The 23,764-nt window shown below is 35.2% G+C and overlaps 1 protein-coding gene across 4 annotated transcripts in view; it reads right to left on the bottom strand.

Annotated features, from left to right (window-relative positions):
* Positions 1 to 23,764, bottom strand: part of Vps13c (vacuolar protein sorting 13 homolog C) — a 147,548-nt gene that overhangs the window by 11,994 nt on the left and 111,790 nt on the right. For all 4 annotated transcript variants that reach the window (XM_069995258.1, XM_069995260.1, XM_069995261.1 and 1 more), the window contains 16 exons: positions 23,007 to 23,135; positions 22,635 to 22,768; positions 19,842 to 19,968; positions 16,523 to 16,758; positions 13,973 to 14,114; positions 12,636 to 12,776; positions 11,729 to 11,810; positions 11,555 to 11,624; positions 10,701 to 10,812; positions 10,472 to 10,585; positions 8,366 to 8,505; positions 6,378 to 6,459; positions 5,331 to 5,444; positions 4,093 to 4,168; positions 3,589 to 3,752; positions 1,940 to 1,985 (listed from right to left, as the gene is read on the bottom strand). In XM_069995258.1, the coding sequence (XP_069851359.1) occupies positions 1,940 to 1,985; positions 3,589 to 3,752; positions 4,093 to 4,168; positions 5,331 to 5,444; positions 6,378 to 6,459; positions 8,366 to 8,505; positions 10,472 to 10,585; positions 10,701 to 10,812; positions 11,555 to 11,624; positions 11,729 to 11,810; positions 12,636 to 12,776; positions 13,973 to 14,114; positions 16,523 to 16,758; positions 19,842 to 19,968; positions 22,635 to 22,768; positions 23,007 to 23,135 (1,909 nt within the window). The remainder of the gene's footprint in view (positions 1 to 1,939; positions 1,986 to 3,588; positions 3,753 to 4,092; positions 4,169 to 5,330; positions 5,445 to 6,377; positions 6,460 to 8,365; positions 8,506 to 10,471; positions 10,586 to 10,700; positions 10,813 to 11,554; positions 11,625 to 11,728; positions 11,811 to 12,635; positions 12,777 to 13,972; positions 14,115 to 16,522; positions 16,759 to 19,841; positions 19,969 to 22,634; positions 22,769 to 23,006; positions 23,136 to 23,764) is intronic.

Below are 23,764 nucleotides of genomic sequence, written 5' to 3'. Positions count from 1 at the left end.
GCATGGCCAGGCTATTTTCCTCCCTTACATTCCCCCCAGTAGTGCACGAAGGTTCCCATTTCTCCCCATTCTCGTTAGCACTTGATTGTAGGCATACTATCTACTGTAGAACTTGACTACAGGCATCCCAGTAGGCATACTGTGCCATCTCTACTAATGAAATACGCTTACTAGCCATTTAAACATCTTTGGAGAAGTGTCTACTCAGCTCTTTCACCCATTCTAAATTGTGCTGTCTTCTCAATATTGCATTATATAAGTTCTTTATAAATTGAAGATAAAAGTCCCTTATTAAATATATGATTTGCAATAATATTCTCACAGACTGTCGTTTCCCTTTCTGGAGGGTACTTTTGAGGGTACAAAATTATTCATTTTGATGTAGTCCAACTTATCTACTTTCTCTTTTGTCACCTGTGCTTTTGGGTCCTATCTAACCCAACATTAAAAGTAACTGCTGTATTTTCTTCTAGGTTTTATATGTCTCTCTTACATTAGGTATTTTATCCATGCTAGTCACTGTTCATAGACAATGTGAGTAAGGACTCAATTTCATTGCACATCCAATGTCCAACTGTCTCAGTGCCATCTGTTAAAAGACTTTTAGATTTATCTTGGCACTTTCCGCAAACACCCACTGACTACACTTGTAGAGATTTATATCTGGATTCTCAATTGCAGCTAATGTCCATCGTTGTGCCAGTATCAATCTTAAGTTTACTCTAATTTTATTCTCTAAGAAGTTTTTTAATTGAGAAATATAAGTCTTCCAATTGCTCTGGATTTTTCTTTCTTTTTTTAGTTGGTTGTGGGGCCTGAACTCTGGGCCTGGGCGCTGTCCCTCAGTTCTTCAGCTCAAGGCTAGCACTCTACCACTTGAGCCACTAGCCACTTCTGGCTTTTTCTGCTTATGTGGTGCTAAGGAATCGAACCCAGGGCCTCATGTATGCAAGGCAAGCACTCCACCACTGAGCCACCTTCCCAGCCCTGTTTTTTTTTTTTTTTCTTTTTACAAGATTGTTTCAGTTATTTGGCATCCTTTGAATTACATATAAATTTTAAATTCAGCTTATCTTTCTCTACAAAAATAAATAAATAAATAAACCATATAGGAATTTTGATAGGGACTGTAGCACTAAATACCATTTGCATGTGTGTGTGCGCTCGCGCACGTGTGTGTGTGTGTGTGTGTGCACGTGCACGCACGCTAGCACATGTGTGAGTCAGCCCTGAGACCAACTCAGTGCCTGAGAGCTGTCTTGGAGCTTCTTTTGACCCACAGCTCCACTTTTGGCTTTTTGGTAGTTTTATTGGAGATAAAAGACTCATGTACTTTCCTGCCCAAGCTGGCTTCAAACTGTGATCCTCAGATCTCAGCTTCTCAAATAGATAGGATTACAAGCATAAGCCATGAGTGGCCCATTTGCTTTATTATTATTATTATTATTATTATTATTATTATTTATTAATTTTGAAAGCTTAGCTTCTTCTAACATTTTGAGACTTAATTCTGTAGGACACGGTGATTAGAAGGTGAAAATCATCAGAAGATCAGTCCTCTCCTTACAAGGAGCAGTGTGCAGTGGTAGTTGAGAGCTTTTTGTTATCTATTATATTTTTTATCTTCTCTTTTCCTTTCATGCATTTTTTTGCTATTATAAAGGAGATGTACAGAGGGCCATTTGCTTTTTTAACAGGATTAAAACTAAGTAAAGAAATCCAAGTCAATATGAGCACCAGAAATGATCTAATTTCCCAATGGCCTTGTTGAAAACAGCATTCAAAGTCTAATCACATCTACTACCTATATGTCTGCTTTTGAGAAAAATATATTAATTATATAGACTCTATTCAGTAATCCTCTCAATCAAACTATCTAGTAACAATAACCATACATACTCTTAAGATTTGGTACAGGACTAAAATATTTTCCACCTACCTTCCACAGGTTTGGTTATTATTCCAGTCACCCCACCAACAACTCCCTGGAAGAGAAATCAATCATAGTTTGGACTGAATGACTTAATTTTAAATCTACCACTAGAGGTCTCTACAGACATATCAGAAATACTTTTTCATTAAAGACTAAGGATTTAGTGATGATATGAGTAATATACACTTACAAGTAATAAATACTTGATTTTACAAATATCAAATCACAGAAAGAATAGTAGAAAGAGCAGTAAAACAGATGACAAGATTAGTCACAACTCCACTTCTAGCTCTTTTTGGTAGTTAACTGAAGACAAGAGTCTTATTGGCTTTCTTGCCCAGGCTTGAACCGAGATCTTCAGATCCCCGCCTCCTAAGTAGCTAAGATTACAGGCATGAGCCATCAGTGCCCAATTTTTTTTTTTTTTGGTGGTACCAAAAGGTTGAATTTAGGGCCTAACACTTGGTATTCTACAGTTAAGCCATACCACTAGCCTTTCTGCTTCATTTTTTTGAATAAGGTCTCAAAGTTTATGTCTCCTGGGTGACCTGGAGCTCGATTCTCCTCTTTATACTTCCCATGTAGCTGAGATGATGGGTGTACATTATTTCTTGCAAACTTTTTACCTGGCTTCAAACTGAGATCCTCCAGATATTGGGATTCTCCTGATCTCTACCCCCTAAGTAGTGGGATTATGAGCATGAACAACTTTTGCTTGTTGTGTTTTGTTTAGTTTTTAAAGAAATAATCTTGGTCAGTTTGTTTGGATTTTTTTGGTATGTCTTGTTGTTTAGGTAGTAGGGATTGAACCCAGGAGGATTGAGCCTTGTACATGTTAAGTAGTACCTCTACCCCAGACTGACAGTCTCCAATCTTTACGCTTCATGTTCTCAGTAAAAGTGAGTTGTGTGCAATGATCTTTAAGATCTAAATATAAATTCTGATTAAGATGTATTCTTTAACTTCATGTAGGTCTAGAAGCCAAAATCAAAGGAACTCCCTAAGATAGCAAGTAACAAGACAAAATAAATCATTTCAAAGACATTTAAAAATCACTGCTCAAACAGCAGATGTGGTTTCCTGAAAGTATTTTCCTGAAAGTCACTAAAATTACATCAGTATTTTATAAACACACACAAAAGAATCAAAGGACACATATGAAATGGAAAAGATTGAAAAGAGTTACGAAGCAGTCAGAGCATTCTAGTCTCACCTACAGTTTTAGTTTAGGATACCTTACGTGTTCTTATACTTAAAGACCATTGACACAGCACTGGGATAATTAAGCAGTATTTGTGTTACTTGTGTAAAATTTGAAAGTATGTAAAACTGAAGTCACGAAAGGCAGCTCTGGTTTATCACACTTAACTGGCTCATGTTCCCCTCAGAAAAGGTGGGTGACAGATGGCCTGAAGAGCTCCTGCTCTTTACACATTTCCCTGCAGCTCCTTCCCCACCTTCCCCACTAGTGCTCACATGTCCTCACTGTACCTTCAGGGCAGCCCAAACATAAAACTATGGGGATGTGGGGGCAGCTCGGGTAGAAATACGAGGGCAGGAAAACTATTTCTCACTACTGCTAGACTCATCAGAGAGAAACTGAAAGTGTACATATAGAAAAGCTCAGTTTCCTGAAGATTCATCAGGAGGCTTACTCTCAGGAAACCTTTTCCTCCTCTGGCCAAGCTGTCTCCAAAGTCCTTAGGCTGCCGACCCATCTCTTCTCGTCTTTTCTGCTGGTATTCCTTGTCCATCGTAATTGCTGCCAGTCCTTTCCCAACAGAGCCAGTGATTCGAGACACAACGCCTGCTGCACCACCTTCCGAAAGGCCCAGAGAAGTAAGTCACATTGGTTCCTAAGAAGCATTCTCATAATACACAACAGGCACTGTTTTAAACTAACAGGTGCTTAAAATTCAGTCTCACACAAAAATTCAGATATTGTTTTCTGCCATCCATTAAGATGATGAATATTGATTCAACACTACAAAGACATTTTTAAAAACCCTGGAGGCCATTTTCGAAAACAAAGAAATTGGTCTTCTAAAAGGGATTATTAGGGAAGTAATCTTTTTTTTATTGAACATAGTTGTTTTTCATAAACATTTTATAGTAACGTAAGAAAAAATACACATAAATATCAAGTAGGTGATACATACCTACTGTGTGCCCAAAGAGACTTCTTACACCAATCACTAATCCTTCAGCAAATTCTTCCGGACCTTGAACAGCACCCTGACCCCAAAAGAAGTTTACCATTTAAAATTTATATAAGCTTAAGATTTTTAATCTAGTGTTTTAAGGTTTTCCATGAAAAAGAATGTGTAAAAAAAACACTGATGGAACATTATGGTGATAAAAAAAAATATTTTCAGTCCACACTGTGCTACGATATCCTAACAAGAAAGCAACACCTGGGAGGGCATAAATCACTGGCTTCAATCACAGTAGGAAGCTGGCCTCCCAGCACAAGGTTCTACAGGACTGCCAAAGCCAGCTGCACTGGTCACAAGCTGAGTCCACGTAGCTCCATCTCTCCTTCCATTTATCCTGTATTCTGTCCTCCTAAACCTTCGCAACATTGAGCTCTTGGACCCCACACAGAAGCAAATGAGTATGATAAAATCTCAAATATGGAGTAAAGTCAGCCTTCCCCTTTCATTCTCTTCCCCTCCTCTCCTCTCTCCTCTCCTTTCTTTCCTTTCTCATTCCCTCTTTCCATCCCTTCTTTTTTGGAAGTATTGGGGGGGTGTTGCACTCAAGGCCTTATCCTTGCTGCGAAGGCTCTCTACCACTTGAACCACAACCCAGCCCTTCTTGCTTTTATTATTTTTCAATAGAGTCTTGTGTTTAATGCCTGGGACAGGCCAGACAACGAGTCTCCTATTTCCGCTTCCTGTGACTGGGATGTGCCCGGTATGTGCCATACTATGCACTATGCACACAGATTTTGTTGGCTGAGATGGAGGGGGGGAGGTCTCAAAAACACTTTCACTCAGGGTTGATCTCAACCTTCTAAGTAGCTAAGATTACAGGCATAAGCAACTATATATGACCACAAAGTTTTTTTTTTGGCTGTTTTAGTCCTTTCTACCACAGCAAAACAGCCTTCAAAGAGTTTTTAATCTACCTAGCACTTTAATACCCTTCTAACTATATTAAATCCCAGAAAACATGGCCATGTTTCATCACTTAGATAAGCATTCTGGTAGTGCTCCTTTCATTCTTAAACAATCTTTCAATGTCATCCCAAGCACTTTAAAATAAAACTACATTTCATTTATTATTAAACATTGTTTAGTTTCTAGATATAATTAAAAGCAAATTGTTACTTGTTCTATTGAAAACTAAAACCTCCATTTTTCTATATCTATATTTTCAAATAAAGCATCAATACCTGGAACGGTTCATAGAATAATGCTTCAACTCCTTCAGACAGACCTCTGATTAATCCAAATGGATTTCCAAGCACATCTAAACCCAATACAAGGACATACATCTGTTTCAAGAACTAAAGAAGAAAAACAAAGTAAATTAAGTACTTGACAAGTGTTGAAACAACATCTCCATGCAATAGACAAAAAGGGGGTGCTATTGCTATAGGAAAGTGGTGAGGAATGATCACCGTCATATCTATCACCTGATCTTTCACAGTGGACTAGGCCCTATCCCAAGCACTTTGCATGGAGCTCTCAAATCAGACAGCAGTAAGTGTTAGGTAGGTATAGCCCACCATGTAGCAGCTATGTAAATTTGGATAAGTCACTTGGTTTCTACTAGCCTCACCTACAAAATGAGAGGTTATACTGACCTGGCATGAAAGTATATTCATATATATATACATATTCATATATATGCATATTCAATGAACTTATAATTTGGTAATCACTAGTTGTTTTAATATTATCTACCAACAGTATTACAAGTCAACTCCACAGGGAATAATCAGTAACCAGAAGCAAAATAAGGGAGAATATATCCTTGTTTGAACATGTAATGACCAGAAGAAAACACATCCTCTTCCAGAAGAGGATGCGAAAGGAACACCATCCTGCAGCCCGCATGGTATGGCAATGCTTCCCAAGTGGCCTGCAACACCCCTCTGTAGGCAATGCTAACCACAGAGAAACCAATGCGGGGAAGAAACTGGCTCAGAATTCCTCCAGCAGTGCCACTAGACTGCAGACTGCAGTCACTAATTAACTCAGGAGTAATGACTTTGAATCATTATTCTCTCCCAAAGTGGTAAAGATACAATCATAACAGGAAGCGTACAGAGTTTGGTAAAACGAAAGAAATAAATTAATCATTAATAAAACCATTAAGTAATAAGATTACAAACAGATTAAATTACATGAACGTTCCTTCCTTGATAGTCACTTGATATGCACTTAATAGTTTGTGAAGTATAAACCCTGAAAGGACTACAGTGATAGAAAATTACCTGTTCACTGTAATGCCTAACAACACTCCACATGAGCTGGTCCCTCTTGTAAAACTGGTATCGAACTTCATAATAAGCAAGTCTAGGAAGAGAAAAAGGAAAGATTCAAGGATACTAAGATAATATTCAGAAAAAGTAGACTTAATTTGAATAATAACTAATTACAATGAGTAATTCCTTCACAATTAAATTCATACCTCTACCACAAGCAATTCATGGTTGACAGCTTAATATTATGGTAACAAAATTGTTATTAAAGTTAATTTAGTGTCATGTAAGTTTTTCATAAACACACAGAAAGGATAAAGTGGTGTTTAGAAGTCACCCATAGGGATAGGGTATAGCTCAGAAGATAAGAGTGCTTCTCTGATGTGCACCAGGCCCTGGCTTCCATCCTTAGCACTGCATACAACTAAAAGCCAACTATGACATTACCCTCTGCTAGATCTTTAAGTTCATTCTTCTCATCTCACACTTTGGATTCTCTCTCATCTGTTCTATATAATTTTAAAAAAATCTACATATCTTTACTCAAAATCCATATAACCATTTGGAATGGGTACACAGTATTCTATCATGTACCAGAGTCACAAGGAATACTTCTTTGTCAATGACTAGGATTCTTTGGCTACATTCAATATTATTTTTTGAGCTGAAGTCCCAAAGAAAAATTTACTGTGTGTAAGGCAGCAAAACATTTAGGCTTTTTCTACACAACATTTCAGTCACACTGGCAGTATTAAATGTACTCATTTAGACTCACCCATCTAATAAAGGATTATTAGTTGTTTTGTTAATTTGCTTTAATTTGCATGTATTCATTGGTAAGTACTATCTAATAATATCTATCTACTACTTTATCTTTCCTTTCTATAAATGCTCTTAGTGTCTTCTGGCTACTATGTACTGAGTCTTTAGATTTTGCTTATTAAGACTATGACTCATCCTTTTTTTATATATGCTATTATATATCCTCAGTTTTTGTTTTTAATTATTTTCATTGGCTTTGTTAAACAGTAGTTTGGTGGAGGACTTTTTCATTTGGTTTTTCAGTAGAGCACTTGTCTCTTATGGACAAGTTCTAGGATCAAACCTCAGAATCAAATCCTGGGATCAAACTAGGCAAGTGCTCACCATTGAGCCTTCACATTTACTTTTTAAAAATTATAATTAATTAGTTATTAATTAATATCAGTGATGGAGCTTAAACACAAGGCCTGGGCTCTGTCCCTGAGCTCTTTCATTCAAGGCTACACTCTACCACTTTAAGCCACAGTGTCACTTCTGGTTTTTGAGTGGAACTGGAGATAAGAGTCTGACAGGGACTTTTCTGCCTGGGCTGGCTCTGAACTGCAATCCTTAGATCTCAGCCTCCTGAGTAGCTAGGATTACATGTGTAAGCCACTGGTGCCCCGCCACATGTTCACTTTTTATGTAGTCAAACATATCTGACTTTTTAAAAGTCTTCTCAGTTTGCTTTATATATTTTATCATTAATTTCTTCTGAAACTTATTAGTGCACATGAAAGACAGTAATAATCTAAAAGAATTTTATTTTCTTCCAATGATATATTCTTACTCATACCTTTTTGACTGTTCAAATAGAAGTTATTGAATGTATACCTATCTGGTATAAACACTCTCATTATATGTAGCATGGAGTTCTTAGCTCTACATTTGCTATATAATTATACTGAATCTCACTCTATTGCTACATAATGCTAGACCTAATTCACTGGCAAAACACAGTCAATTCATCATGTACTACAATATACATTTTTGTTTGACATTCATGTATTATTTAGATATGCATAATTGAAGAAGCATATCTTTACCTTGATTGTCATGTAAGATAGGCGTATGACCAGAATGGATTTAGTATAAGTTGTAGGGTTTACTAATATTCTAGGATAATATTGCAAAAATGGAGAGAATCTCAGAAACCTCGGATACAAATGCTTCCCCATGTACTTTAACTGAAGCCTTACTTGAATATCAGGTCATCCACATCAGTCAAAGTGGCACCTATGCTTTTCAACAGCAGGTTGACAGAATGAATTGCAATCATTTCCTGTTTTTCTTTGTCTGATTCCTCACCTCCAGCACCCAAAGACAGACTCAAATGTAACTGAGAGAAAAACAGCATTCAATAAGTGAAAGCTAAGAACAACAATACATACACAGAACCTAGACCTTTCAATTACTGTCCTAGTAAAACCTAGCATTTGCCCTACATCATATAGAACCCACTTAATATTGGTTTTACTGATTTCTTGATCTTGATTTTAATCAACACGAAATACTATTTTCATTCAAAGTGTATAAATGTCATTGTGTCCCTATGCAGAAAACAAACCCTTAATGATATGATAGTTTTAAGAAGAAAAATATTTCAACTAGCACACAAGTAGTCCGCTAGTTCAAATAATGGATAATTATTTTCATCCAACTAAGGTAAATCATTGATGCAACAATTAACAATGCTAAAATCATATCATAATAATTAACATGATAATTATGGCAAAAAAAACTAATATACTGTCAAATAAACTTTTAAAACAACAAAAAGGCTTTCAGCCTCCTCACATCCTCCAGCTCAGTGCTCAGGCAAGAGATTTTTCACATTGCTGTTCAACTTGTATTTTGTAACATGTGCAAGAATACATAAAGACACAGACAAATGAATTCAACATGTATGAACAAAGCAGATAATCATCTCTCATTCGGTACTTCCTGAGCATTTTACCTAACCAGGAAGAAGAGCTCAAGTAGGATGGAATAGGGCAGAGACAAGAAAGTTTGATGGTTATTTTTCTTTAATGTGGACTTTTACTTATGTGCACAATTGGGGAGTGCTGAGATCCTAGAAAGGTTAAGCTCAGGTGGACAGAACTCCATCTTTCTCTAGGAAAAAGTTATTATGACCTAAGACAATAGCTGTCTATTATCCTCATTATTCAGTTTCATAGCACAATTTCCAATGTACCTCAGAACTTGAGTAGGTGAATTGTCAATCTTTTAATACACTCGGCATTATAAAATCCAGAGTACCATTTTATACCTCCACAGCAATTTTGATAATAAACTTTCAGTAAATTTTTAATAAAGATATTAATTCCAGAAATAACACATCACTTGCTAATTAAGAAGAAATTGTGAATTGTTTCAAGAAGCAGGAGTGGATAACGGACAGTGATAGAGGGCTGAGATTGATGGGTATACATTGTATAAATGTGTGGAAATAGCACAATGAAAACTCCTTGTACCACTAATGTATGCTAGTAAAAAAATAAAGAAAAGAATGTACACATAACCTATCACATAAAGCAATATTGCTTTTAAATCTAATAACATGGAAATGTCTAACATTCCAATGTAAAATAATTCTATTTTATAAATCCATTAATTTAGTTGAATTAATTGGTAAATGAGATTGAATATAAAGTGCTATGAACAAGTGTTTGAGAATGTAAAGGATCATCAATATTTTAAAGAGTTGCTTAATTGTATATCTGGTTCATTACACAAGTTTTAGAGTATTATGGTTGATAGCATTTGTGAATTTAGTAAGCAATCACCTTTCCCTGTAAAAGCTAAAAAGAACAACAATAAGGGAAAAAGAAAATGGGTTCATAAAGTACAAAATCAGGCAAGTGAAAGGTATCCAATTTTCCACTCCTCTAGTTTTGGAAAGGGGATGACAGTACTTGGACAGTTAACACCTACTTCAGCATTTTCCCATTCTGGTCAGGGAAGCCATTACAGCTCTGCCTAGACAGTGATTGTAGTTACAAAGTGCAACCAAAACATTAAACAGTACTGAGCACTTCTCTGCTTAATTAAGAAATGCCTTTGTCAGCTTCTTCTCAGGGTAAAGGGTTATTAATTCAACACTACAGAACATGCTCTGGTGGTTTCTCTATGGGGATTACAGCTGTACATGTCACAGAGAATTGTCTTAATTATTATGATTAATCAATGGAAATTCCTGCCTAGTATTTGATGCAACAAATTAAAAACTACAATCTTATATAGACCTTTTAAAAATCTCAAAACAATTGTACTAAAATTTCAAAGTATTAATTGTAACAAACCTTCACAGGAGATATATGGAAATGTTCAAAGAAACTAAGAATTGACATATCAGTCATTGAGGTCTCCATTAATTCTGTGTTTAGAGTGTCAATATCTTGCTGAATTAACTTTGTCTGAAAAAAATCAAATCAATAATTTAAAAAATTATCTACTCTACCAATTAGCTCAAAAATAGCTGATTTAACTTTTTAAAACTTCATATTTGGACCAATAAATAAATATTGTTACCCGTTTTCTTTCAGCTTCAGGATCACTTGTTGGAGTAAACAGTGCAATCACAGCTCCCAGAAACCCTTGATCAATTTTTAAGGCCATTTCCTGAATGAGGACCATAAAATACCTATAGAAAAAAAAATTTAAGACAGAAAAGGGCTCCCATCAAACCTAATGCTTTTCAATGTTTCTTAAAATTAGAACACATTATAAAATTAGAGTATACTTTGACTGAGAGTCTTTCATTACAGTGGGCATATGGGTGTTGTATTTATATTCAGGGTCCCAGCTGCCTACATCTGTCATGTCAAGGTAAAAGACTATTATAACTAGAAATGTATCAGCTATCACCTAATTTTTTTTTTCTGGTCCTGGGGCTTGAACTCGGGGACTCTACCTCTGGAGCCACAGCACCACTTCCAGCTTTTTTCTTATTAGTTTATGGGAGCTAAGAGTCTCTCAGCCTTTCCTGCTTGGGCTGGCTTTGAACTGTGATCCTCAGATCTCAGCCTTCTGAGTAGCTAGGATTAGAGTCATAAGCCACTGGTACCCAGCTGTATCATCTAATTTTTGAGCAACTACTCAAAAGAACACAGCTGACAAATACATTTTCATTTATATTTTATAATCTGAGTTACAAAGAGAAGTATGAAATTCTACATTTTAAAATAGGCACAGACTATTCTTATAGTAAGAATAAACATGAAAAATTATTTCAACAAAAGTCGGTCTATATGTTCAATTGGAAAATTATTTTTATACCGAAGTTAGTTTCAAAATTAGTTAAAAATTTCAAAGTTAGTTAAAAAATTAATTTTCAAAATGGACCCTCATTGTAAATTTCTTAAAGAGTAGGAACCTTTACGTACTTGAACTGTAAGACTTTACTGTACTCGTTGAATCTCGTGATCACACTCACATCAATGAAAGGTTTAGGCTCTAAAGGAAACAAGAATAAAGGCGAAATACTAAACTTTATGCTGTATCAAACTAATATCTACTTCTCTTTTATAAACAAGACAGGTCTATATTTCTTTTTTTACCTGAATCCAAAGCAATAGATTTTGGAGGAGCCACAGGATGAAATACAACAGGGAACATTGTACCTGGTAATTGATTATCAACCTGAAAGACAAGAAAGCCAACTTAGTAGAAGGATTTAAAACAATTTAGATTTAAAAGTGTACTGTCAAAGACAGTATCAGAAAAGCTCAGATTTTCACATTAATTATCCAAATGTACATGTAATGTCATTACAAGTTTCACTTTAAATTTGTAAAACTTCGACCCTGCCTCAGCAAGGAAGATCTGCACACAAAATAATGTATTCTCTCCTAATTGTATTAATATTGCACATGTGTAAGTAGACACTGACTATACAATTACAGTAAAGGTAAAAAGATGCAAAAACAATAAAAATGTCCTAAATTAATACGTAATCCTAATAATATTTAACAGTTAAAAGGAAGAAACGAAGAGGAGACCAAGAGGGAGCAAGCAAGTATCTAAAAACAAGCACCCATAGAGCCCTATCTTTGCCATGATGAATGACAAAGGAAAATCTCAGTTGGGAATCCCATGAAAATTCAATGGAGCATTTAAAGATCATTGCATCTTATGTCAAAAAACAAACACACACTCATGTACTTTTGACAGTCTAACGGTTAAATTAATAATGTCAACCCTCATGAGATCCTTAGAATAGATTGTGAGATGCTGGATTTACATGGTATGTGGGAGAAGAGGAAGAAACATATAAAAAGATATTAATTAACTTTTTAAATTTTATTGCTGGGTATTGAAACCATATGAACTTTACTTTTCTCTTTCTACTTTTTTATTCCTAACTCTGAAAAGGTCAGTAATTTCATATTAACTACAAATTTAAAAGAAATTTCATTTCTAAGATTTCCAAAGAAACATATACTTGACTGAGGATGGTGAGATTACCTGCAGCCAGTATAATCTGGCTCTTAAGCTTCTCTGGTGGGGAGACTGCTTAAATTCAACCTCAATTCCTGATAAAAAGTCTCGCTTAATAGGACATCTAATAGGGAGGCGCATTTCCATTGGAACTTTATTAAAATTGACCTGGAAAAAAAGAAAGGACATTTTTGTGATAAGTTATTAGCAGACTATACCGTTTGTAAGTTTTGTTTACTCATGAAACTGATGAGACCATCTTTATCTCTCTCAACAGGAAGGTTATCTTTAGATCATTTACAACTGAGATCTCGGAAAAAATTTACAATTGAGATCTCAGAAACAGTAGCATCTCTTTTTTAAATAGTTATTAGGGAAATAAGGATTCTGAATGTTTTCAATTATAAAACTGTACTTAAGAATGTTTTATAAGCTGGGTGCTGGGTGCTGGTGGCTCATGCCTGTAATCCCAGCTACTTAGGAGGCTGAGATCTGTGGGTCACGATTCAAAGCCAGCCCAGGCAGGAAAGTCCGTAAAACTCTTATCTCCAATAAACCACTAGAAAACTGGAAGTGGTGCTTGCCTTGAGCTGAAGAGCGCAGGGACAGCGCCCAGGCCCAGAGTTCAAGCCCCACGACTGACAAAAAAAAAAATGTTTTATACAACAAATTTTAATAGTAATGGATAATTCTAGATAAATTCTGAGGTGATAAAACTATATAAACTATCAAATTATAGCTTCAACAAATAGCTCGTAGCTTGTTTATATGTAAGACAAATGGATCCATTGTTGCAGTGATGAGATTAGGCAGAAAACAAAATTTTGGATCAGTGTGTTTCAACCTTTCCACAACAAGACAAGAATAACCTAACTGTATGACTGAAGCACAACAAGCTGGAAGTTGCTTTAAGCCTCTGGAATCTGTTTTAAAATGATGACTCTATAAATGTTAGCTCTATATGTTATGCGGAACACACCATTATCTGTGGATGCATACCCCTGTTCAGCAAGCAGTTGGTGCAACAATTCAGTAAGGTTTTTGTATTTTTTAAAAATTAATGATATATACATTTATATAACAGCTTTAATTTATCAACATATAGATATTATTCAAAATATAAGAGAAAATGTTCAATAAACAATTTCTCTATAACAGGTTTAAATCCTAGTTCACAATATAGAATCTGATTAAAATGTATTAACAATACTTCTACTAAGCAAGAGTTCATTTATTAATATTTAGTTAGCTGCTGCACTCAAGGGATATTAAGGTTTTACTTACCCCAAGTATTGCTACCAGTAAAATAAAGGTATAAACTAATAAAATATAAACCTATAAAACTCAAAATAGTTTTGGCATACCTCAAAATTATTATCCAACTTAATCCAGCCTCGATCTTCTGATACTTGGTATTTCTGATAAGACTGTTCCAGTAAGATTATTTGCTTCTGATTAAAAGGTTTCCACTTTTGTTTTGGTTTCATCTCCCAAACAACACCAGAACTAGAGCAATTCACAAAGAAAATCAGAGAACATAAGAGTTTGTGAAAGTGTTATTCAACTCCAGATTAGTGAAATTATCAACTTCAGATGAAAATTATATTGATAAAAGAGTTTAAAATCAATACCTGTGTTGCAAATAAATAAATTGGGTCAGGATAAAATACTTTCTCTATTACATAGTAATGTCAATTATCTAAGGCAGGTGTGGGGAGTGTTTGACCTGACAGATGTCTAAGGCCTTCAAAATCATTTTGTACTGAAATGTATATTTCTCTATGCTTCTAATGCACTGCTTGAGATTACCCACTTAAAATACCATATGATCCAGCTGTGTATCTCTTCCATGTCTGAACGATGATATCTGCACCCTCATGTATATCAAGGGACTACTCACAATAGTTAAATAATGGAATTGGCATAGATGTCCACTGATGGATAAATGGATAAACTAAATTTAGTATCTTCACAATAGAATATTAAACAACCATAAGAAGAACATGGTATGTCTTTTTGTGGAAAATGGATGGAACTAGAGATTATCACATTAAGTGAAATGAGCTAACCAAAAAGAAAATAATCATGTTTATTCTCAAATAAAGAATCTAATTTTCAAAATACATAAAAATGGAGGATTATTTATGAAGAGAAAAGGGACCAGTGGAGGGAAGGAGAGATAAATATGATCGAAGTACATTATATGCTTGTGTGAAGATGTCATAATGAAACTCATTCATTTGTACAATTAGTGTGCTCTCATAAAATTTTTTGTTGGGAAGATGTAGCCTGATGGAAAAAATAAGATTTTATATGGCAAATAAGTGTATGAAAAGATGTACAATAGCATATCATCAGGGAACTGCAAACTTAAATGAAAAGATATCACCTATTAGTGGTTTCCAGAGGGTCTAGAAGGACAAAGGGAGGGATTAAAAGGTACAAAACTAGGGACTGTTAGGTCTGCAGAAACTATATCATAATGGTAGATGTAGCACAGAACTGTAATTCAAAATGAATCCTAGTATAATCTATAGATGCTAGATAATAATAATCTTATCAGTATTATCAATAGTAACAAATATACTACACTACTGCATGATGTTAGTATTAAAAGGGGGTATGGGTATTAGACCTCTGTATTCAATATCTCTCTAGACTTAAAGCTACAAACAAAAGCCTATTTTTCAATTATGTAAGTGATTTACTTCTCCTTAGAATGTGTAATCAAATTGTTTAGATGAATTTGACAAATTTCCTTATAAATGCCAACAAGACAAAATATGATGGCTTATAAGTGGAAATGAATACATTATATCAAAGAGGGAGAATCAGATTTTATGACTGAAGAGTAATTTTGTAAATAGCTTTAAAACCCTATGTGATATTGAAATATAGAACAAAGGCAATGCATTACTTATAAATACATAAAAGTACTACTGCTAATGGTGGCTATGATGCCCTCAGTCAGATACTATGCAGAGTATTCCATACCTGGCCTCTCTTTTCACTTAACTTTGCTTTCCTAAACATACAGTTATCAATAGATCCTATGCTGGTTATATTTGGTACCACATTAACTATTCCACTTAGCAGCATCCAAAACCATATGAGTTTATTACAAAATCAGTATGATTTAAAAAAACAAAATAATTATTTTATTTCTTATATATGTATAAACTGAAGAGAAAATAACTGGTCCCATAAGTAAAATTCTAAATCTATCCATAAAAATTATATACTACTATCAATGTTGCTTCTTCCTCTCTGAACCTTCTTTGTAATTAATTTCTCTCGGTGTCTTACTTAGTCTCATGCCAGTTTCTAGAAGATAGTACACAAAACAAACTTGCTATTTCTACCTCTATATTTCCATCTCATAATTAATTTCTTTGTGGTATTTGTGTTTTTGTAATTCAAGAATTATTCATGAACTGGGAGCTGGTGGTTCACACCTGTAATCCTAGCTACATAGGAGCTACATAGGAGGCTGAGATCTGAGGATCTTGGTTCAAAGCCAACCCCAGGCAGGAAAGTCCGTGAGACTTTTATCTCCAATTAACCACCAGAAAACTGGAAGTGGAACTGTGGCTCAAGTGGTAGAGCACTCGTCTTGAGCTGAAGCACTCAGGGACAGCGCCCATTTCCCAGAGTTCAAACCCCATGACCGACCACAACTAAAAAAAATTATTCACAAATAACAAAGAAATAAGGAAAACATATTTCCCCCATCAACTGGCAATGAGCACCAAGAAGGCAAAGACAGCTCAAAAAGTATTTCAGTAAATTTTACTGAATGAATGTACAGTCTATCAAATTCATTATATGAATCTATTCACAGACTCATCAAATTGGACATGGCAAACTTAATGCCTTTTAAAGATTTCTGACGTCCTATCTTCCTACTTGTATACCTGGTGATTCCAATATACGAAACTTCCTGCTTGTTGTCATTGTTAACCAGTGAGAGCCCAAGACTGTGGAGAGAGAAGGTTATTTCATGATTAGCCTGTTCCATTTCTTCTGCCTGTAGTGCTTTGGAAACCAAGGCAACATCATCTGTGAAAAGCAGAACTCTCTGGCGCCCATCGAGGAATGAAACCCAGTGTATCTGACTGTTTGCATCATATGGAAACTGGCCACATTCATCCTGGAGAAAAGAAAGACTTATTAAACTCACATATAGTTTTTATCTCTTTAAGTTGTGACCTGTCATGTTACTTGCTGTTTTGAGCTTTTATCCTTCCTCCTATCTTTCCTCCTCTCCAGTTTTCACATCTTTATAATTTACTGGAGGATGCCAGACACACATTTTGCAATTTTTCTTCTGGCAAAACCTTTTTCAAAGGTCTTGCCTTCCTCTGAAGCTGTAAGATACTGCTGTTTTTCTTGTGAACTATTTTTCTCATAAATGCCATAACAGGTTTTCTGGTAATTTGTACTTATAATAGGGAGAGACTTTTTTCAGACTTAGAGTTTGTCCAGGTATGATAGCTCATGCCTGTGGTCCCAGATAACAGATAGAGATAAGTGAATGACAGTCCGAATCTAGCACAGAAAAAAGCACAAAACCCTATCTGAAAAGCAAAGTAAAAACAAAAGGACAGGGAACATGGCTCAATTAGTAGGACACCTGCCTAGTAAGCACAAAACCCTAAATTCAAACCCCACTATAGCATAAACAAAAACAAATTAAAGGACAATGTATATGTTTTCTTTAGATTCCTTTGTATGTCCACTCACAATTGGTTAGAACTCCCTCTTGACATAAACTTACTCGAACTTTCCTAGATCAGTTTTCAGTATTGACAGGTAACTCCTACATAGTGTCAAACAACCTATATTTTTCTACTGATTCGCTAACACCACCTACAAATACTAAAAATTGAAATTCCTGCATACACTGTTACCAGGATGCTTTCTGCATTTGTGTTAGTATCTTCTAGCATAATGCCACCACCACTTCCCCCTCCAGAATCATGTGTGGAGAAAGGAAATGCTCTTGGACAATAGGCTCCTGAGAAAAAAGCTCTGAACCTCTGAGCCAGACAGCAAAAATGTCAGACAACTGAAGCCTCTTTCTCCTACTTGTAAGTATCAGAGTTTCTTCACTGTGAAGGTAAAGCACACTCAAACCAAAAGATTTCCACAAAAAAACATGAAAGCTCACAACATAGGAGCTATCCTATTTTTTCAAAGACTGAATGTATCTTTCTCTTTTATATCTCAGAAGGAATACAGGGGAATATAATATAGTCACTGTTGGACATTTACAACTTTAAAGAAAAACTTGAGAGCCTTTCCAACAACTAGCTTAATAATGATACTATGTGAACTCTTTCATCATGGGAGTATCTCCTTCCAGAAACTGGATGATGTACCAGTAATTCAAGGGCAATTCCTATCTTAAGAGAAGGAGGTTCTTATTCCTCTTCTAGAATCATGAATTCAAGAAATAACATATTTTGGCCAGGCACCAGGGCTCATACCTGTAATCCTAGCTACTAAGGAGGCTGAGATCTGAAGATCACGGTTCAAAGCCAGCCAGGGCAGAAAAGTCTGTGAGACTCTTATCTCCAATAAGCCACCAGAAAACCAAAGTGGTGCTGTGGCTCAAGGGGTAAAGTGCTAGACTTCAGCTGAAGAGCTGAGGGATAGTGCCCACTAGCGTTCAAGCCCAAATGACCATCAACAACAACAAAAAGAAATAACATATAACATATTTAATTAGCTTAGCTACCTGAATATTGTTTAAAAATATAACACTAGATATCTTATGAGATAATTTACATACTATCAAACTACTGATTAATAAATTATATGTCCTCACTTAAGGAAACAAGCCTAAAAACCTCACAGCTAACAAGAGTATAGATTTCTTAATGTTCTATTTCACTTAACCTTAAAATTCTTTCCTTTAAAAAAAGGTTAATCCCACTTTGGAAAGCAGTATGGAGGTTCCTCAAAAGACTACATATAGAGCTTCCCCTATGACCCAGCAATCCCACTTTTGGACATTTACCCAAATAATCACAAGCAAGGCCATACTAAAGCTATCAGCACAACTATGTTTATTGCAGCATTATTCACCATAGCTAAGGTATGGAACCAACCCAGATGCCCCTCAACAGATGAATGGATCAAGAAAATGTGGTATATATGTATAAAATGGAATTCTATGCCTCCATCAGAAAGAATGACACTGCCTCATTTGTTAGGAAATAGAAAGACTTGGAAAAAATTATATTAAGTGAAGTAAATCAGGCCCAAAGAAACATAGGTCCCATGGTTTCCCTTATTTGCAATAACTAGTATATGTTTGGGTCAAGCAGAAAAGGTCCAAAAGCTATGCACATATGACCATATAAAAGATGAAGCTAAGAAAAATGAACCCCAATATAGGGACACAAGAGGTTTTATCTTTCTTGCTATTGTTTTTAATGTATTTATAATGTACTATGTGATTTTTTGTTGTTGTATGTTCTTCCCCCATGGTATAACCCCTGTTATCACTGTATTTAATTCTGGTACCCTGCATCTTGTATATACATTTTTCTAATTTGGTGGGGGGAGGACAAAATGCTGAAACAAGGATAGGGGTTGACTCATTGTAACAATGAGTGTACAAGACAGTATGTTGAAAATGAACTTTACAACTTCAGGAGGAGGGGGGAGGAAGAGTGAAGAGTAGTGGAGGTAGGTAGGGAAGGCATGGTAGGGGAAAAACAAAGGAGAGGTAACAATGCTCCTCTGTATAGTATCTTTTCAATAAAAGATATATATTAAAAAAGTTAATCAATGCTTTATTGGTCTTACTTAGAGAAGATGGGGGCTGAACTCTGGGCCTGGGCGTTTTCCCTCAGCTCTTCAGCTCAAGGCGAACCCTTGAGCCACAGCACCACTTCCAGTTTTCTAGTGGTTTACTGGAGATAAGAGTCTCATGGAATTTCCTGCCTGGGCTGGCTTTGAACCGTGATCCTCAGATGTCAGCCTCCTGAGTAGCTAGGATTACAGGTGTGAGCTACCAGCACCTGGCACTATTTTTTAAGTGTAAATACATTTGGATATTTTTATGATAAAACATCAGTATGAACAATCTAAACTCTGAAAGCACCTTACTGTGAAAACACTTCCAAGTTACTTTTAGTTGAAAGCCAAGATGTGATGTAGCCAGCTAGCCTATTCCCACCCCATGCCACAACTCATACAGCACTCATCCTAATCAAATGGTACCTTTAACAGGTCATGTTCCCCAAGATTCGCTGAATATCTCCATGTAAGTTTTCGGGGTCCAGTAGGATCAGCCCAAGCAAAAAGTCGAGCTTTCCTTGGGGGCAAGTCCACCTCCTCCTGTGTCCCACTAAAAGAAAGGAAAGTTATTAATACCTGGACTTTGAGAAACAAAGGCCTGAAGTTTATTAAGGTAGGGACTAGCACAAAAGTCCTAATAAATTATTTAATAAATAAAATATGACTCTGCCTAAATAAGCTAAAATGTCCAACAAACTATTTTAAAGCTTGGGGAGACAGATTATTACCCTATGATATTGTTTCCAATGCCTCAATAAACTAGATTGATCTAGGCACAAACATGCCAATGAAATTCACTAATACAAATGAACCAGTAAATCAACATTCACTTATTGAAAAGGCTTTGTACAGTAAATATCCTCCATAACAGAACATCATTCAATGCCTATATTTAAACTTTTAAATCTATTACTTAAGCTATCCAAAATGAGTATGTGTATGTATGTACACACATATGCATATCAGCAAAAGCAAAACAAAGCATATAGTATTCCAACTCAAAGCTAGTATGTAGTGTGGCATGGGCTGGCAGCACAGCCAAGGAGCTTGCTGAAATGCAAAGTCCTGCAACCTCTCCACATGCTGCTAAATCAGAATCTGAATGGCAACAAAAACTGACCACTAAAGTTTAAAAATCTTGGTCTAAGTCTTTCCATTTCCTAATGTGATATATATATATATATATATATATATATATATATATATATATATATATATATATATATATATATATATACACACACACACACACACATATATATATCCATTTCCTAATGTGAGATATATATATAAATATACATACACATATATGTATGTGTGTATGTATGTATACACATATGCATATCAGCAAAAGCAAAATAAAGCATATATATACAAAACAAAGCATATATATATATATACACACACACACATATATATGTACCTATATATATATATCTCATTTTCCTCATCTACTGAGGGGCATCTAGATTGGTTCCATATCTTAGCTATGGTGAATAATGCTGCAATAAACATAGTTGTGCTGGTAGCTTGTTTGTTTTCATTTGGGTAAATGCCAAAGAAATTTAAGTACCATGGTTTTCCTTATTTGCAATAATTAGTATATGTATAGGATAATCTTATCAGATAAGCTGAAAAGTTCAAAAGCTATGTATATGACCATATAAGATGATGCTAAGTGAAATGAACCCCAAGATACGGACACAAGAGGTCTGTCTTTGTTGTTGTTTTAAATGTACTATGTGATTTTTTTTTGTTTCCTTTGTGTGTTTTTACCCCTATGGTATATCCCCTGTTGTCACTGTACTTGGTTTTGATACCCTGCATCTTGTATATACATTTGTCTAATCTGGAGAGGGGAAGGGGAATAACAAAATAGTAAAATAAGGACACAGGATGACCTACTGCAACAATGATACCCACAGGACAGTAAAGTGGAAACAAACTTTACAACTTGGGGTGGGAGGGCAGGGGACTGTGGTAGGTGGGGGAGGGAAGGGATAGTGGGACAACAACAAGGGAAGGAGTAATGATGATCGACAAGTAATGTACTCATTGCCTTACTCATGTAACTGTAACCCTCTGTACAGCATCTTTATAATAAAATAAAATTAAAAACAAATCTTGGTCTATATAATACAAAATAAAGTAATCTACCTAGGTTTTGATCCTGGATCTGTATTTTTTTTCTTTTTTTGTCAAGGTGATGAACAGAGGGTTTACAGTTCCATAAGTAAGGTAATAAGTACATTTCTTGTCAAACTTGTTACCCTTTCCCTGATTTTTCTACTACTTTCCCTCTCATTGGACCCACAGCAGGAAAGTTAAGAACAGGGAAATCTTCAAGGAATTTATAAATATATTTATTTGGTTGTATACATATATAATGTATAATATATATAATGTATGTTGAGGGCTTAAAACTATTATGCCATTAAGCAATAACATCAGCAAAATGACAGCACAAGTGAGGGCAGAATAACAAAATTCCTATTACCTTGCACTATAAATTCAGCATCACTCTCTACTCACTGTCCTTTCATTTAGACAACTCTGCTCCCACTAACCAAAAAGCAGATACAGATTCATCAGGAGAGGTTCATTAAGCATCTCCATGTTACAGAGAGAAGAGAATGCTTAAGCAGGTTCAGAGTGCCGTATTTGCTACTCTAAACATTAAAAATCCCTAAAAGATCTTTTACCAAGTGTGTTGTCAAATCTGACAGGAAAACTTGATTTGAACTGACATGAGACAACTGAAAGTCTCTAATTTGTCTTGCTTGGTGTGAATATCTACTTCAGAAATACTAACATATTGACTTTAAGTACTTTCTCAAGACTTGCTCAAAGTATTTGTTAAAATAAAACAACCCAGAGTATGAGTTCAATATTACCTTTCTAAAACCTGGAAACACTTGAAACCAAGTGCTTCCCTAAAAGGCAGAGTAGACCAATGGCAGTAAATCAGAAGCCTTTAGGCATGATGGTACAACAGTAGAAGCTACTAGGGAGGCAGGGTCAAGAAAAGCTCAGTTTGAGGCCAGCCAAGGCAAAAGTTATCAAGACTCTATCTCAAAATAAAAAGGATAAGGATCATACTTAGTAGAGTGGTACAGTGCTTACATAACAAGTGCAAGGCCTTGCATTCAATTTCCAGTACTGTAAAAATAGATTAAATAAATAAATCAGAATTTCCATTAACTCTATTTTTCATACCTTTGTTTATATGTGAGGATGGCCCATGGTGTATGGTTTATTATCAGGGCAGGGGCAGACCCCTCATGATAATCAGAAAAGGTTATGACAGTTGAGTGCTCAGCAATGTTTACATCCACCAAGATACCTCCATTCTATTGAAGGAAAACATATACACAATTATTGTACTAGTTTAATGTTACTTACAGATATAATTCTATAATTTTTTCAAAAATAATAAGCCTTGTTTTCTAAAATTTTACACATGCATAACATTATAAATTCATGCAACAGCACCTTCAAATAATTACCAGTAGATTTTTTTTAGAATAGTTTACATAGTCTAAGGCAAATTTTAAAAGTCAATGACTCTGCATTTTGGAAAGAACTTACCAGGTCCTCTAAGCTCAATAAAGTGCCATTATCCTGCCGGTTATAAAAGAATGGTTTGGAAGATCCTTCACAGCCCACCACTCTCACACAAAGTTTGCCTGACAAATTTTCAGGCCAAAATGGAAGGCACTAAAAATATAAAAATTAATATCAGTTTGAAAACGGTACTATGGCATAAACAAGACACTAAGCTTTCAACTTTCAATGTGACTTTGATTAAATTATTTCTTCAAATGTTCTCTCTACTTCTTATAGTACAACCATTGACAAGCTAGGTATTGAAGAACACACCTGTAATCCAAAACACTTGAAGGTTGAGGCAGGATGATCAAGAGTTAAAAGATCAGCCTGGACTACAAACTGAGAGCCCATCTCAACCAAAGACTAAACCAAATACACAATAACTATTTTTTAAAATAAAATATATATTTTTAAAATAAAATATATATATATATAAAATATATATAAAAATATATATTTTTAAAATAAAATATATATTTATCTATATGTTACAATTAAAATATAAAGAGCCTATTGATTAAGATCACTACCTCAGATATCTTGAATATTTTTAAAAACTATAATCTTAACATTCGCTTTTGTGTGTATTTCATTTACATCATTAATGCATGAAGAGTTCTCTCATAGAGCAGCTTTTCCTAGATAAACCAGAAAGACAAATGAAGGCAGAGAAAGAGAGTATCTCAGAATTGCTGAAAGAACTGATTACTTTCTCTTTGATGTTACTAAAACCATAT

Source organism: Dipodomys merriami, unplaced genomic scaffold (assembly GCF_024711535.1).
Source record: "Dipodomys merriami isolate MVZ:Mamm:240054 unplaced genomic scaffold, mDipMer1.0.p SCAF_48, whole genome shotgun sequence".
Taxonomy (NCBI): domain Eukaryota; kingdom Metazoa; phylum Chordata; class Mammalia; order Rodentia; family Heteromyidae; genus Dipodomys; species Dipodomys merriami.
The sequence above is the reverse complement of the archived record's forward strand: the minus strand, read 5'-3'. Positions and strand labels throughout refer to the sequence as shown.